The sequence below is a fragment of the Melopsittacus undulatus genome, chromosome 10, assembly GCF_012275295.1.
Source record: "Melopsittacus undulatus isolate bMelUnd1 chromosome 10, bMelUnd1.mat.Z, whole genome shotgun sequence".
Lineage (NCBI taxonomy): Eukaryota > Metazoa > Chordata > Aves > Psittaciformes > Psittaculidae > Melopsittacus > Melopsittacus undulatus.
The window spans coordinates 23,928,474-23,942,782 of record NC_047536.1 but is presented as its reverse complement, the minus strand read 5'-3'; the positions used below and the strand labels follow the sequence as shown (position 1 = coordinate 23,942,782).

The window sequence follows — 14,309 nt, the reverse complement described above, 5'->3', positions numbered from 1 at the left end:
AGTCAGAGCTAATGTACACAGCTCATGAAAGCTATTGAAAATCTGTAAAGAGTGTACATGAAAACAGTAGGTTAATTTGCTACCAAAAAAAAAAAAAAAGCTTTGGTTTTGCTCATGTCTTTTCCAAAGAAAAACAGTAATAATGAAAACAGCTGAGACAGGAGCAAAGAACTTGAAACCTGCGTCTTTGCTGCAATGGTTCATTATTTAACATTCATCGCCCACATTAGTAATAGGTTACTGTGGGACTTGGCTTCATGATGAGTTGAAATGGAGTCCCGAAGACATAGTGGCACTGTGTGGGTGTGAGTTTGGATTTGCAGAATGATGGTGCAGATATAACCTTGACAGCTAGGCTGTTGCTGAAATTCACTGTATCAGGTTGGAATGAGATAGGAAGCAAAAAACCCATCCACGCTTTTTAATTCCTTACTATTGCGTATGCTCTTGCTAGTCTGCACCATTGAAGAATCAAATTCAGCACCTTGGAATTTCAGATGTCAGCTTTTAAAATTTTAGACAATTTACTCTTGGGATAATTTTAAGCTTTCACTGCTGCATTTAATTGTTTTATTTATAACTGCTGAGATTTCCAGTGATAAAGGTGTCACCATCTAAATACGTTCTCAGCTGTCTCTAACTCAGACTGATGAGAGCTGTAAGCCTTAGGTGATGGAGCAACAAAGAGAGGAAGTGCAGTACTTCTCCACAGCTTTGTTAAAAGGGCCCATTTCTTTGCAATCTCTTCTTTTCCATAGCTCTTACCACATTTTTAATAACATTCATATTTGTTGTTAATTTCCTTAATTTTCCTCCTATTTGAACAGTAAGACAACTTAAAAACAAACAAACAAAACCTTGGATTCTATTAAGGAAAACATTTTGCCCAAAGCAGTTTGGGTATCTGCAGATGGTACTGAACATTTTGGCCCTTGTTCAGCCAAACAGAGATTTAAGTACGTGCCTAAATTTCAGCCTCTTAAGTAGTTCCAGTGGCACTTCTGAGTCTATTTAGTGCCTGGAAACTAAGGACACAAATAGTGCCATGCTGAATATAGACCAAGCATTCGGCATTATGCAGTAGCAAAATCTTTGGCCATTCTTACAGTTTTTCTTCTTAGATTATTTATTTTACTTACATTTCTTTTCATGTACTGGAAGCATACAGAGACCACAATTCCAGATGTGCATACACATCCAAGCTTTTGCATATGTCATGCAAGCATACTTCTTTTTTTCCTAACCAAGCCAACCAAGCAGAGCTTGGTTTCAGGACCAGGTTGGACAGGACTTGGAGTCAATCTGCTCTAGGGGAAAGTGTCCTTGCCCATGGCAGGGGGTTGGAACTGGATGAGTCTTAAGATCCCATCCAACAGAAACCAGTGTGTGGTTCTATTAATTTCCCTTCACAAACTAACAGAAACTCAGGCATCCCCTAAAAGCCTCTGCAGCAGCTGGGCAGGGTGAGCTTACCCTTTAAGAGGGATGGGGATTTGACTGCAGGTGCAGGAGGTTTTGACATCCTCTCCATGGGAAAGTGGGATGTGTTTGATTCCAGCAGACCCTGGCTGTGGGTATTCTGTGGAAAAAGTCTCTAGGAGGAGTAAGGGTTGTTCATGCTTCATGAAGGATGAGAGAGACGTGCTAGCAAAGGACTTCAAGGTGAGTGACTTTTTGGAGCATGGTTCAGGGCTCAGCTAAAAGTAGCTGGAAGGGAAAGCAAAGAAAACTGCTCTTGCTCAACTGTACTGTGTAGAAGAGAGCAAGCTAGCAAAAGATTGAAAATGAGGATTTGGTGTGGCTTGTGGTGTCATTTCATGTCAGTGGAGGGCTGCTGGGCATGCACCCAGCCTCACACAGCCCTGGTGAGTCTGTGCAGTGCGTGGGCTTGGGCTTCATCACTCGTTCATTCCAGGATGTTGATGGGCAAGTGAGAAGAGAGCACCTGAGGATGAGAACTCAGCAAAGGCTGTTGTGCCAGTAACATGATGGCTTAGAGAACTTTTATATCACACATGTAGGGGGTTTCTTCTCTGCCTCAGGTCTGTGCGTGGTTTTTGGGATATATATGTGTGTGTTTATATGTATGTATGTATATGCATATATATGGGGTACACCTGGGAAGGAATTCATGCAGGATATTCAGCCTTGTCATAATGAACCGCCTGGGTGTAACCTCCCTTGCAAAGCTTTATCTGATTAATTCCACTTTGGAGACTAAGCCTCAGTCTCTATGAATCAAGATACAACCCCCTAAACTAAAAGTTTCTAGTGGAAATATTAGACTCTTAAATGCCATGGCGCTGGGACAGTTTATCTTCCTGACTTCTTTTTTCACTCGTGATATCCACTCATTTTAAACAAAACATTACATGACCTTAATGAGATTTTTGCATCTGTACTTGGTTTTATAACCCTTTCAGGCTGTTTTGCAGTTGACATCTTCCTTTGTGCTTCAAGGCTTTGTGAGCTATAACATTTGTTTAAGCAAAGAAGCTAATTTTGTTGTAAAAAGTGGGGCAGTTTAAGGAAGGAGAAAGGCCATGTGGCCTTAATGTTTCTGTCCAAAATGTCCAGAAAATGAAAGGCACACATTGTGTTGTGAAAAGATTGAACATAAGGTCTGTGGTTTGCCCTCTTAGAGAATTGGCAACCTGTGGTTCTCCAGCAGCCCCCAGTCAGCTAATGAAACTGCTCTGGAGAAAGATACAGAGCTGCAGTGCCCCTGTTACTGTGGGACTTGGAAGAATTCAGTGGAAATGGCCAATTTGCTGTATTTCCAAGTCATTGTGAAAAGTGTGGCAGCTAAAAGGCAGTGTTCCTGACCACATTAAGCTGTGCAGAGTTGCTTCTGAAGTAGTATCACTGGAAGCGTGATAGTAGAGAGAAGAAAAGAAATTAAGATTAAGAATCTGCACTTAAAAGTGTTGCTAGTTAATCTACAGCTCTCTGAAGGGATTTCTGTGAGCTGGAAAACAAAACTAAATGTTTGGCCATCTTACGTTTTCAATGGTGTGGCTTGCAGTGAAGTGATGATACAATTTACTTACCAGTAAATGGCATTCAACTGCATCTAATGAAAAAAATTAGAAGAATCAAACATCATCAGAGTGTAAATCTTTTATGGAAGATTATAGCAGTTATTTATTATTTGAAAGCAAGGAATTGAGAAGCAAGGTGGCAGTTTGCTTTTAGTGATGGGGAATGTACCTCTAATGTCTCCATGGAAAAAAAGAAAAAGCTGCACCAAAGCATTCCCATTCAGCTTGATGGCAGAAACACTGTTTGTTAGCATCTGCTTTTCAGGGAAACTCCTGTTAAGAGAGAAATTAAAGTATCAGCAGAAGCATTTCTAACAACTGTCTGGGTTTACCAAATATTTTTCAGACAGAGTTATGTTTATGGCACAGATTTTTGTATGCTAAAGGAAAAGGCAATTCAAAATGTATGGAACACCTGCTGTCTTTTGAGCACCTAAGGGAGAGGATGACACAACATATATGGATTTCTGAAGTCATTAAAAGAAAAATAACTTTGTTATTCCTTTTGAACCATAATGCATGATATCTGCAAGTATTAAAACGTTTTTTTTATCATTTTTTAATTAGACATGAATACAAAATTCAACATTTGGTTGAGTACAACATGGTATTAGGAAATCAGCTCTTTTCCTTCTCATTCCATATCTATCCAGTTGTTAAATGTGTGTCCCCCTCCCCCTTCCTTTTTTTTTTTTACCTCTTGTTCTTAATGAGACTTCCTCCTTCTCCCTATGCCTCTTTATGTAAGCAACCTTGGCTCTTGATTAATCAGTAATTAGGGAAGGAGTCGTACTGATTTCAAGTCTCTAGTAACGTACTCTTCAGCTGAAATTCAGAATTAAAATCTAAAGGAAAGTCATAATGTCAATATTATGCCGTGTCTAACCATATGATGACAAAATCGCATCAGAGTCAGACCAGGCAATATCTGTTTATACAGACACAAATGTGTCCTGCTTGATATCGAGTGTAATATAATCATAATTCATTCCCACAGCTGCTTTCCACACGCATTGCCCGTTATTGCCTGCCTTTTTCGTGATCAGCATTCAATATTTCACCTTAAACTTTACTATGCCTTCCGTCATCTTATCTGACACATACTGTTTCACTTCATGTTTGCTGAGCAGTTAGGGCCTAATTCAAAGTTTAATGAGCTCTCATTAACCTCTGTGAGCTTTGGATCAATCCCTTGTAGTCTAATATGGTAATAATGCCAGGGTATTATGGAGTTAAAAGCTCCCATACAGTGGTCTGAGGATAAAGTCACTGCGGGCGTGCTTCTTAATGGGGTATTAATTGGATAGAGGGTATTCATAAGTACTGAGCACTGAGTGTGTATGTTGGAAGAAGAGAACAAATGCTGGATGGCATGATCTTAAAGGAAGGAAAACTTGAGTTTCCTTTTGCATCAGTCTTTACTATAACTATGTGTTATACTGATGCTACACTATGCATCAGACATTTGAGGAGTTAATGCAGACCGGGATGAGTTTTGTGGCCCAGGTTAATGGGTGCTGTCTTGTAATCCTGTTCTGGAGTTCTGCCGGCTTTGGCTCCATCAAAATTGTTCTTCAAGAAACAAATTATTTGCAAAAAGGTGGTAGCATTGGAGAGGATTCATCAAAGGGAGCTGCTAATTGCACACAACAGCTTCTTTATTTCCTTTCTTTTTGTCTGGGACAGGGTGCTTTCAGCACCTCATTTAGAGGAACCTAAAATGTCTAGTCTGAGCTCTTGATGCTGGTAAATCTACTGTAAGACAGCCATTGAGGCTGGCTTGTGTTTAGGTGGACTACTTAGAAGATTCCCTTGAGGCTGTGCTGACAGAAGACCTACCCCAAGGCATGTCAAAGCAGCCCACATTAAATATTTTATAATGTTTTTTTCTTTTTACCTTATCCAGATTTTAAATAAATTTTAATTCTTGGAGGTGCTGTGTTTATTAAGAGCCACAGACGGGAGCTGTTGGGGGCAGTGGTAGAGGAGGCTGCTCACAGCGGGGCTGTGTCTGGCCCTGCTCTCCAGACCCCTTCTGCCTTTGTTTCCTTTCCCTCTCCCCTTTACAGGCCTGACCCATTCAACATCCCAATGACCTGAGCAGAGACAGAGCTGGACTCTGCCTGCAGACACTGCGTAGGCTCAGCCTGTCTGACTCCAGTCTCAGCACTTACCCGTGTTGCCCAGATTGCCTGTCTCAAAGATAAGAGCCCTGCCATGCCTTGCAGGGGATTTGTGAAGACAAACACCTTTCTGTATTTCTTTGTGTCAGGAGCAGTGCAGTGATAGAAGCTACATCTCTACCTCGGGCGGTGTGCAGGGAAGGATCAGGCATAGCAAAGAGTAAAACACTGTTGATTTAGATTCCCGTATGGCCGAATGGGATTTAGATACCTGGGTGCCTTATCAAATCCTGCCTCATACCCGGATGCCTTTAGAGTGTGGATCTTCTTAGCTTAGGACCATTTTCTGTTTCTTCTCTGCTGTGTCAGGAGATAGGCTGTTATAAAAAAGAAAGACAGAAAATGTGCATGGCCCTCCTTGACTTTTTATGCTTTTTCAGATCTTTAAAGGAAAAAACACATGAAGGAAAGAGCATAGCAGTATGGGAACATCCACAGGGCAGGAGTGAACCTCAGCCTGGGGCTGTGGAGCTATCCTGATGCCCTCCCAGTTCCTACCCATAATGCAGAATAAGGAAGACTGTGGGCTCAGATACCAGCCTCTGAGTTGTAACAATACATATGGACATGGATAATTCGCTGCTGGTCCTCAAACCTGTTTGGGCCTGAGGGAGAACAATACCTGGTGGAAATGGCCAAACTACCCCATGAAAGAGGGCAAGGGCTGCTAGTGCTGCCTGTCCCAGTGACATGGGTCCCATCTTCTTACTGGTCTGACTCTAGCAGACATTTCTGGCTTTCATCAGGGAAGGAGAACTGATTCCTTTCATTTATTTATCCTAGATATTCCCTGCACTTCTTGCTTTTTCCTTTCCTTCTGTGAAGCCACAGATGTACCAAGTCCTGTGTTCTTCCACGCAGCCAAGTGCTTTTCCCTTTGGACTGCTGCTAAGCCACTTTTTCTCCATATAGCGAAGAAAAAAAGAGCAGTCACATATGGAACCATTATAGAAATATTTTTCTGGAAATTCTCAATACATGTTAACTCCAGAAGATGTCCCAGTTCTGTCTTGCTCTTAAACAAAAGACTGTGTAGTAGTTGTCTCTGTACTGCTTGTGCCAGTCTGCAGTTCTCAGCACCAGTTCTTGCCTATCCTAATCCCATATGTGTGAACATATATGCTACAAAGAACTAGGAAATTCTGCTTTAGTGCTGTCCTTTTTATTCATTGCTTGATGAAGCAGCTGCTAAAATGAGTCTTCCCTTTGAATTCTGTAATGCCCTTCTTTCCCCCCTAGAACCTGCTCTCTGTGTGTCTTGATGTTCCCAGTGCTCCCTTTAGACTTGTCTCCTCTCTCTCCATTTTGGGTCTTATCTACTTGTGCCTTCACATTTTAATTTTGCCATTGTGTGTTCCTGGGAGGATTTTCCCATCTTGGATGGTACCGAAGCTGCTGCTCTGCCAGTCATAAACCATAGAAACTGTGAGGCCAGCTCTAGTTATTGCACCTTCAGTCTCCAGTCCTACATCATTGGCAACATTTCTCCTCAGGCACAAGAATAAGAAATATTTAGAAACAACATTTAAAACTTAATTAAAGAAAAGGTAGATCTACAGTGACTCCAGAAATTAAGAATGTAAATACAAAGCAATTGGTGATGAAACCCAGAGCACTCCACTGTTGTCTTTCCTTGGACTTAGCTACCAGTTAGATGTCACCACTCCAGTTTTCTTGAAAGGCTGCTGTGTTTTCTTACAGCACAGTGTGGATGCAAGTGTGGATATTTTACAACTGAGGATATTGCTTTAAGGGTTGAATTAAAGTGTGGGAGTTTTAATGAATCTTTTTCATTCAGTCTCTGTGGCTGGGCTTTTTTTATTTATAATTATAGATCTGTCTGATTGAGAAAGATGTTTATCCATTCAATTTGATGATGAATGATCAAGAAGAAAGTATGGACAGGATGCTTTTAGAGGCTTTCAGCCCTGTAGTTTTAGCCACTTATGCTGATAGCTCACACTGGAAGATGGAATGTGAATCAGAGAAAACATGGGAAATAATAGGAGGAAAATGCAGATTCCATTTCTGATGAGTTATATTAAACCCAAAGATCTTCCACTTCATAGAGATATTATTGAAGTTTTATGCAGCTTTTGAGATTATGACAAGCTGAACAACTTGTTCTGGCTTGATGCTCAAGCTCCATATGGTACTACTTCAGCAATTTGATGTGATATTATGAATAAGAGTGCCTGAGTAGTGAAATGTTTGGGGTTTTTTGTATCATATTGGCCTTCTGCAGTAGATGTTAAAAATTAATTCTGTTTAGAGTAAGGAAAGGGGGAAAAGAAACCAGACCTGTGGGTTTCAGTAGCATAATGACAGCAACCAAATGGAAATGAATTTGTGGTGATTAAGAGATTAGTTGCTGACAGAATGCCTTGGGTTGCTGACAGAATGCCTTGGACACGTGGGCATAACCCGTGTTCTACAGGCCCTGCTCTCCTTTTAAGTGTTCTCTGGTACAACACTAATACTGTCTTTGAGGAAAAATATCTTTATATTTTAGTTTCTATGTTCAGGACTAGTGGTTTGCAAATAATTGTTATGCAAGTGGAAGTTAACTTGTGTGTGTAAAAATAGAATTTTAGGATAAATATGTAATCTCATACAGGTATATTAAAGTAATAGCAAAAGATAATAATAAAATCTCAACGTACTTCTGTAAAAGGGCCATCACTATTCCTTACATTACTTTTCTGCTAGTTATAGGAAGTTCCTTCCTTGCATTGTATTGCTAAAAGCAGTTCATGGATAGCAGAATGCGATTGCTGAAATTTGGAGGATGAAGTAATGTGAAGTCTGGTACAATTCACAGGTAATTATCTCTGTTAGTGTGTTAAATACTGTAGATGCTGCAAAGTGCTCTTCTAAATACATGCATCAAACAAGAATGGATTTGAAATAATCCATTGTGTAAATCATATATCTGGAGATAGTCATGGTGAATGGAGAAGACCATGTTGGCACGTGGCTGTGAAAGGTCCTTGTGGGCTGTAACTGTCAGTGCTGGTGTGCCAAGAGTGGACAGGACCTGTCCACCAGTCCAGAATTGCTATGAGGAGAGGTGGTGCCCGGGCTGTTTGAGGATCCATAGCTTTATTCTCTTTCCTGTAGCTGAAATTCTTGAGCTGCTGTGAGAGACTGGGGCTTTGACCCAGCAGTTTAGAGGATATCAGTATTGGGTAATTTTACCACTTTTCTGTTTTTAAATGTACTTTAAACTGGACAAAAATGATCATTTCCCAGACCTGCCCAGAGCAGAGACCCTAGAGATGTGTGTCAGGTGCTGGCTAAAGATAGATGAGCCTGGGGCTGTTGCTGTTGCTCTGGAAGTACTTGCTCCAAAGCAAGAGAAAACTCTCCTGACCCTTGGGGTGTAAAGGAGGGTTTTTTACACGTACACCAAGACTGTGGTCTCTGTGGAAGCTGCAAGGGAAGGAAGGTCTGTCCTGTGGATAGCAGGACTGGTACTCCTCCAAGGTGGAGGTTGGCAGATAGAACCAACTTTACCTGCAGCAGAAGGTGGTTGCTGGGGCCCAAACCTATGGATCTCTGTAGCTGTGGCTTCATGGAGCCTGCCATAATGTAGGTGCCATTCTTTGCAGTGTGTTTTAGTTTCCTCAATATGCAGTTAATAAATAATAAAAGTCCTTTTGGGGGGGAGGAGGTGGGGAAGGAGTTTAAAAGGAATAAGGTTAGCTGAGACCTAAGTTTCCAATTTTTGCATGTAAAACTCACTTGGGTGTGAACTTTGCACAAAGGCTGCATGAGGAGGAGGGAAACATGGCCAGGGAACATGAAGATGATGGATTAGATTGATGCAGAGCTGATCATCTTGAGTGTTTGTGATGCTGGAATAACAGGTTGTACTGAATGCATGCCTTGAAAATTTGACCCCATTTCTTAGTCTGAATTAGAGCTCTATTAGGAGAGTTTTAAGGAACAAATGCTTCTTTGAACACAATCTGTTAATGGGGAAAAATATCTGGGTTTTTTGATTTTTAATAATTTTGAGACAACAATTTGGGGATTTGTCATGTCTGGATGTTTCCCTGAATTTCTTTATTCAAATGACATTTGGTTCAGAATAGAGCTTTAGTTTATAACATCTTGGTTTTCTACTCCTGAGGATTTTTTTTTTCTCGTTCTTAACATATTCCCAGTTGGAGTTTAGTTTCTGGAAAAAAATATTCTGCGTTTCTACAGTGATTTTTAGCAGTTGCACCCTTTTATGCATCATTCTGCCACAGTGTGAACATTTTAACCTTTTCTTAATTATTAGCATTTCCATTCCTGCTGTTCATTAATCTACACTGGGCATGGACCATGATGTGTCACCCAAGGATGCTGCTGCAGCAGCCACTCAGCTCTTGCTCTGTGGAAACCCATAGGGCAGCTACCTCTTCCCTTTTGAAGTCTGAACTTAAAACTGATTTATTTATTTCAGAATGGGTAGGTTGGCTCCTTGTCCTGGTGAGTTATCTCCTTTTGTTAAGCTATTTGAAGTGCTAGATAGGCTAAAATGTAAAATTCAAGTTGCTGTTACTACTTTTCAGTAGTAAACAATGCATAGCATACTCATAATACAAGTACACAAAACCCAATTACAGCTGAATTATGGCTGACACGTGGCAAAATGTAAAACAGCAAACTGATAGAAATTAAGCAGTAAATTATCCAGCAAGGTTGAGGTCCAACCCCTCTTCCTGTGGCTCCAGTTCTCACTTGTAAATTGAGTAGCTTAGTCTGTAGCTTTAGCTACCTGGGTTTTGTTCTCAGATATCTAGTAGTACATGCCCTCAGACTTCTATTCACAACTGAATTGCGGGTACAGATGTTGTTGATGCTGAGAGAGACTAAATGACTTGGCAAAAATCAGAAAGGGTATATTTGAGAACTGAACAGAGTCTCTCAAATGCCTTAGTATAATTCCTGTATCCCCTTTTTTTGCATTTGCTCTGGAGTTGTTAAGATACTGCTGGTGGTAACTGGAAGTCAGAGCTGATAGATGCTTCTACAAAGCTGAGTTTTAAAAGTAAAAATTCAGCCAAACTGAGACTTATTTTGATTATTCACATTCTATATTATAATCAGCAGTATTGTAATGAACAAAGGCACTGGTTCTCAAAACATGACTGTGTTTTAATTGAAATTAAGATTCCAATTTTTATGTAGGTTTAGTTGTTCATTAATTTTCTGCAGATAAAGAAAAAGCCCACTTTCTGAATAGCTTTTATTTAGAATACACCTGGGTTCTGTTCCTGAATAGTAGTTCTCACAATTATTCAGCGCCAGGTTTCTAAACTATTTGTACTGAAAATGTATTGGTGAGAGCAGAGTATTACTACTTTTTCAAGTCTAGTACTGGGCAAACTGTGTTGGTTTTGATGTTAATGGTAAAGCTTCATTTTCACTTCTTCAATCCGCATCATATCTAACATAGTACTGCAAAACTAACCAGGAATATCATTGCATAAAAGCTGGGCAAACTGGAGTATACTGTAGAGACAGTGATTTTTCCCCCATTCCAACCAGCATGGTTTCAGTTTTCATACTTTGCTTTTTAACACTTTACCAATTGCACAGAAGTATGCATTCCCTACCACCGTCCAAAGATTTTTGTCCAATCTCATAACCTTGTCCCACTCCCTCCTGCATGGAAACAGTAAAAACTGTATTTGAATCCAAACAGTCTTTAATTTCCCTAAGCTAAGATCTATCTGTAGCCAAGCCATATTTGAACAGCTTGCTGTGTTCACGGCTTCACTATGTTTTGAACATGTCGCCTTGAGTTTGGATGGCAGGAGGTTAGGAAAAGATGGCACCACTCGAATACATGCCCTCTTCGGAGAGGTGCTGGTTGACCCTTGTCTCCTTGTTTTCATGCCTGATGAAGAGTGCTGTTGTACATACACAATTATATTGGCTGTGTGGTAGGAAAGAAAAATTACTTCAAAAATTCTTAGTAACAGGAAAAAAAGAAGAAAAAAATATTGCAGAAACAATCTTCTTAGTTCGGTGCATGCTGATGCTGCACCTGCCAGCAAGCACTAGCAGGGCTTAGGTCACTTGATTAGACATTATTCAGGGGAGATTTTGGGCCAAGTTTCCAGTCTTGCCAGTAGTTTCTTTCTCCAGTTCATTAATTAACAGCTCTACCTGTTTACATAATGATGTGCTGGAAGAGCCTTTTTCAGTGTGTTGCCATATTAAATGTCACAATGTTCTCTTGATCACATTAGAAATGTCTGACCAGAAAGTCTCTAGCATTTCAGGACACTGCAGGTGATCCATGGAAGAGAGCAGTCAATGGTGGTGCTATTGAAAAGTCAGTCCAGGCATATTTTCTGTGGTATAATTTCTCAAAGCTCAACTATTTGAAAATCAAAAGATTTAATGCTTTTATGCATGCAGTGATTAAATTTAAATTTGTGTTCTCAAATGAGATGTTTTAATTCAATTTTGCCTAGAAATAGATAACTGTAATTTGATTACAAGTCAGGATAGCTGAGAAGAAGCAGCATTGGTGTCAGCCTATCTGATGACGAGGACTGATCCTGTGCAGGGTTATACAGAGTTGGTATGAAGTTGGCATCAACATGTGTAACATTTTGGCAGCTCCCTGCCAGAATAGTGCAGGTGAGCTGGTGTATGACAGCATGCCAGACAGGCAGCTCAAACACAAGCATGGGTGTTTTTCAGGCAGGAGCTGCACAACAAGCAAGCTTCATTGCAGGACACACACCTTTCTACTTCAGCCACTGCCAGCTATGTACATAAACTAGTGCAAATTCCAGTGTGAAGTCTCTCCAAACTGTTTAGCCTCGCTAAGTCTCTAACCAGTTTATAATAAATGTGGAGATGCCAGGTTTACCTTTGTTTTAAGAGTGGCCGTGATGGGGTTTGTATCTACTTGGCTTTTTCTGACAACTGAGTATTGACATCCACAGAAGTAAGCACATCTGATGGTACATACGAAGTGAAATCACAGCTTGCACTAGGGTTCTGGTACCAAGTTCTTATAGGTACATGTAGATTTCTGTAACATTGTTTGGAGAAAGATATAGGGCTGCCAGCAGGAAATATATTTAGGTGTGTCTTTTTCTTTCTTTTTATCAGGGACCTGTCTATTGCGATGTGATTGGCGATTAATTCCTGTGGATACCAGTATTTAAAAGGATTTTCCCTCATCTTTCCTTTAATCCCTTTTTGCCAAATGTCTGCTTCAGTTCGTTCTGTTCTAGACTGAGATTTGTTGAAAGGGATGGGGAAGAAGGTTTGTATTTCCCTTTCTGGCAGCCTGAGTTATATGTGGTTTGTGTAAATTCTTCTTTCAGCATAGAACATTTAAAGGCAAGAACTCCTTTTTGTGTCTGTAGAAGGGTAAAATCAAGCTTCTACTACAGAGCATTTCAAAGCACTTTATTAGAAACGAGCATTTTACATTCACATGCCTTAACCAGAGTTCGTTTTGAAGAGTCTTGAAGGCAGTGACAAATAGAAGGGTTTTATAATATGTAACTTGGTTGAACTGCTAGCATTTGGCAGAGAGGCATCCTTTGTGCAAAGCTAAAAATGTCATCGGCTAGAATGAAGCGACAGTAAAAAGTAAAATTCTGAGATTTCCCTTTAAAAATATGCTTCAAGCATTCACAATAGAGCTGTGCTTTTAAAGCAGTCAGACCTATTCCCTACAGATTAATTAGTAGTACAATGCTTGATTTTGAAAAAGAGAAGATGGTAAAGGTGGTTGTATTGAAAAACTTGCCAGACGTCTTGAAAATACACAGAGAGATGAAGCAGAAAGAGCACTCTGCAAGGAGGCAGAAGGATGGTCCAGAGCTGCACAAATTCTTCATTTGTGCAGCTCTGGACCATCCTGATGCTGTTTACCCACTCTGGAGAAGGTGGCGTCAACCCTTCTGGGTTCAGCACATTGTTCCCTCTGGCATGCAGCAGCTGCTCAGCTCTTCCTTATCCACTCAGGACTCTAAATAAATGAATGATTCCTTACTTTGGGTCAGGGGATTGTAATATCCCTCGGCCATCACTGCAGATCTGTATGGGCGAGAGATCAAAACCCAACCTGTACTCCACCCTCTGCCATCCTGAGAAAAAAGGTGACATTTGATCCTGGAACACGTTACTATTAAACTTTTCTATTACTGTAGAGGGAAGGAACATTGTCAAACCAGATAGCTCAGCTTTGTGGAGGATTTAACGTGCTCTTACAGTGACCTCATGTGGAACAAAACAGACACCTTGGTGCCCTACTCCAGAGAGGGAAGGCTTCTCATCAATACATCTCCTCTGGCATGGCTCTGCCTGGTAGTCCAGCACTTTCCCCTACTCAGGAAAGGAGAGGTTGGTTTCTTTCCATCTAGATGAACTCTCACCTTTAGAAAAAAGCCTCTATTTATTGTTTCAGAGCCGCAAGCTGCTTGGTGGGTGCACATCTGAGAGGCCAGAACTAGCACTTGCTTTCAGCAGCTCAAGAACCCAACCTTGTTCTTTGCATAATGGTTTTAATAAATGTTATATCAGTTTTAATATCATGGGTATTTCATTTACAAGGTGATGATGTGTTTTGTAGAGCATGCAGTGTGTTTCATTTAGCAGTTACATGCACTGAGGGATGCATTGAATAAAATATTACTTTAAAATGAAATTATTTTTTAATTCCATATACAGGCTCTCCAGGTTGATGCATATTACATCTGATTCAAATGGTGATGTAACTTCTGTAAGCTCATGCAGTGTAATTTTTTCCATTGTGTTGTCCAGTGAATTTTATGAGTATTATTTGTTAATATGTTCATTTTTATGCTATTCAAATAAGCAAGTGATTCCAACACAGTAACTGATCATGCTGTGAAATTAGATTTTGAGAGCAGGCTTTAAAGGGAAATAAGTTTGCTTTGCCTTTGTGAGAGTGTCTGTAGCTCTGGTGTGGTTCCTTGGGAGATGGTGCAGCAGCCGCTCCTCAAAAGCAATACCCAGCCAAGGGTGGGAACATGTGACCTGAGAAGGCACTCATTAGTGCAAGGGCCCCTTTGCTCAGCAGAGCCTTGGAAGAGCC

The 14,309-nt window shown here is 40.5% G+C and overlaps 1 protein-coding gene across 3 annotated transcripts in view; it reads left to right on the top strand.

The window, feature by feature from the left end:
* LOC101872730 (cadherin-4) overlaps positions 1-14,309 on the top strand; it is a 457,816-nt gene that overhangs the window by 304,449 nt on the left and 139,058 nt on the right. The window contains exon 1 of one of the 3 annotated variants that reach the window (XM_031047634.2): positions 1,509-1,662. The exons of the other annotated variants lie outside the window; for them this stretch is intronic. Within the exon in view, the coding sequence (XP_030903494.1) occupies positions 1,543-1,662 (120 nt within the window). The 5' untranslated portion in view covers positions 1,509-1,542. Of the gene's footprint in view, positions 1-1,508; positions 1,663-14,309 lie in introns of those variants that run through there. 3 annotated transcript variants of the gene reach the window in all.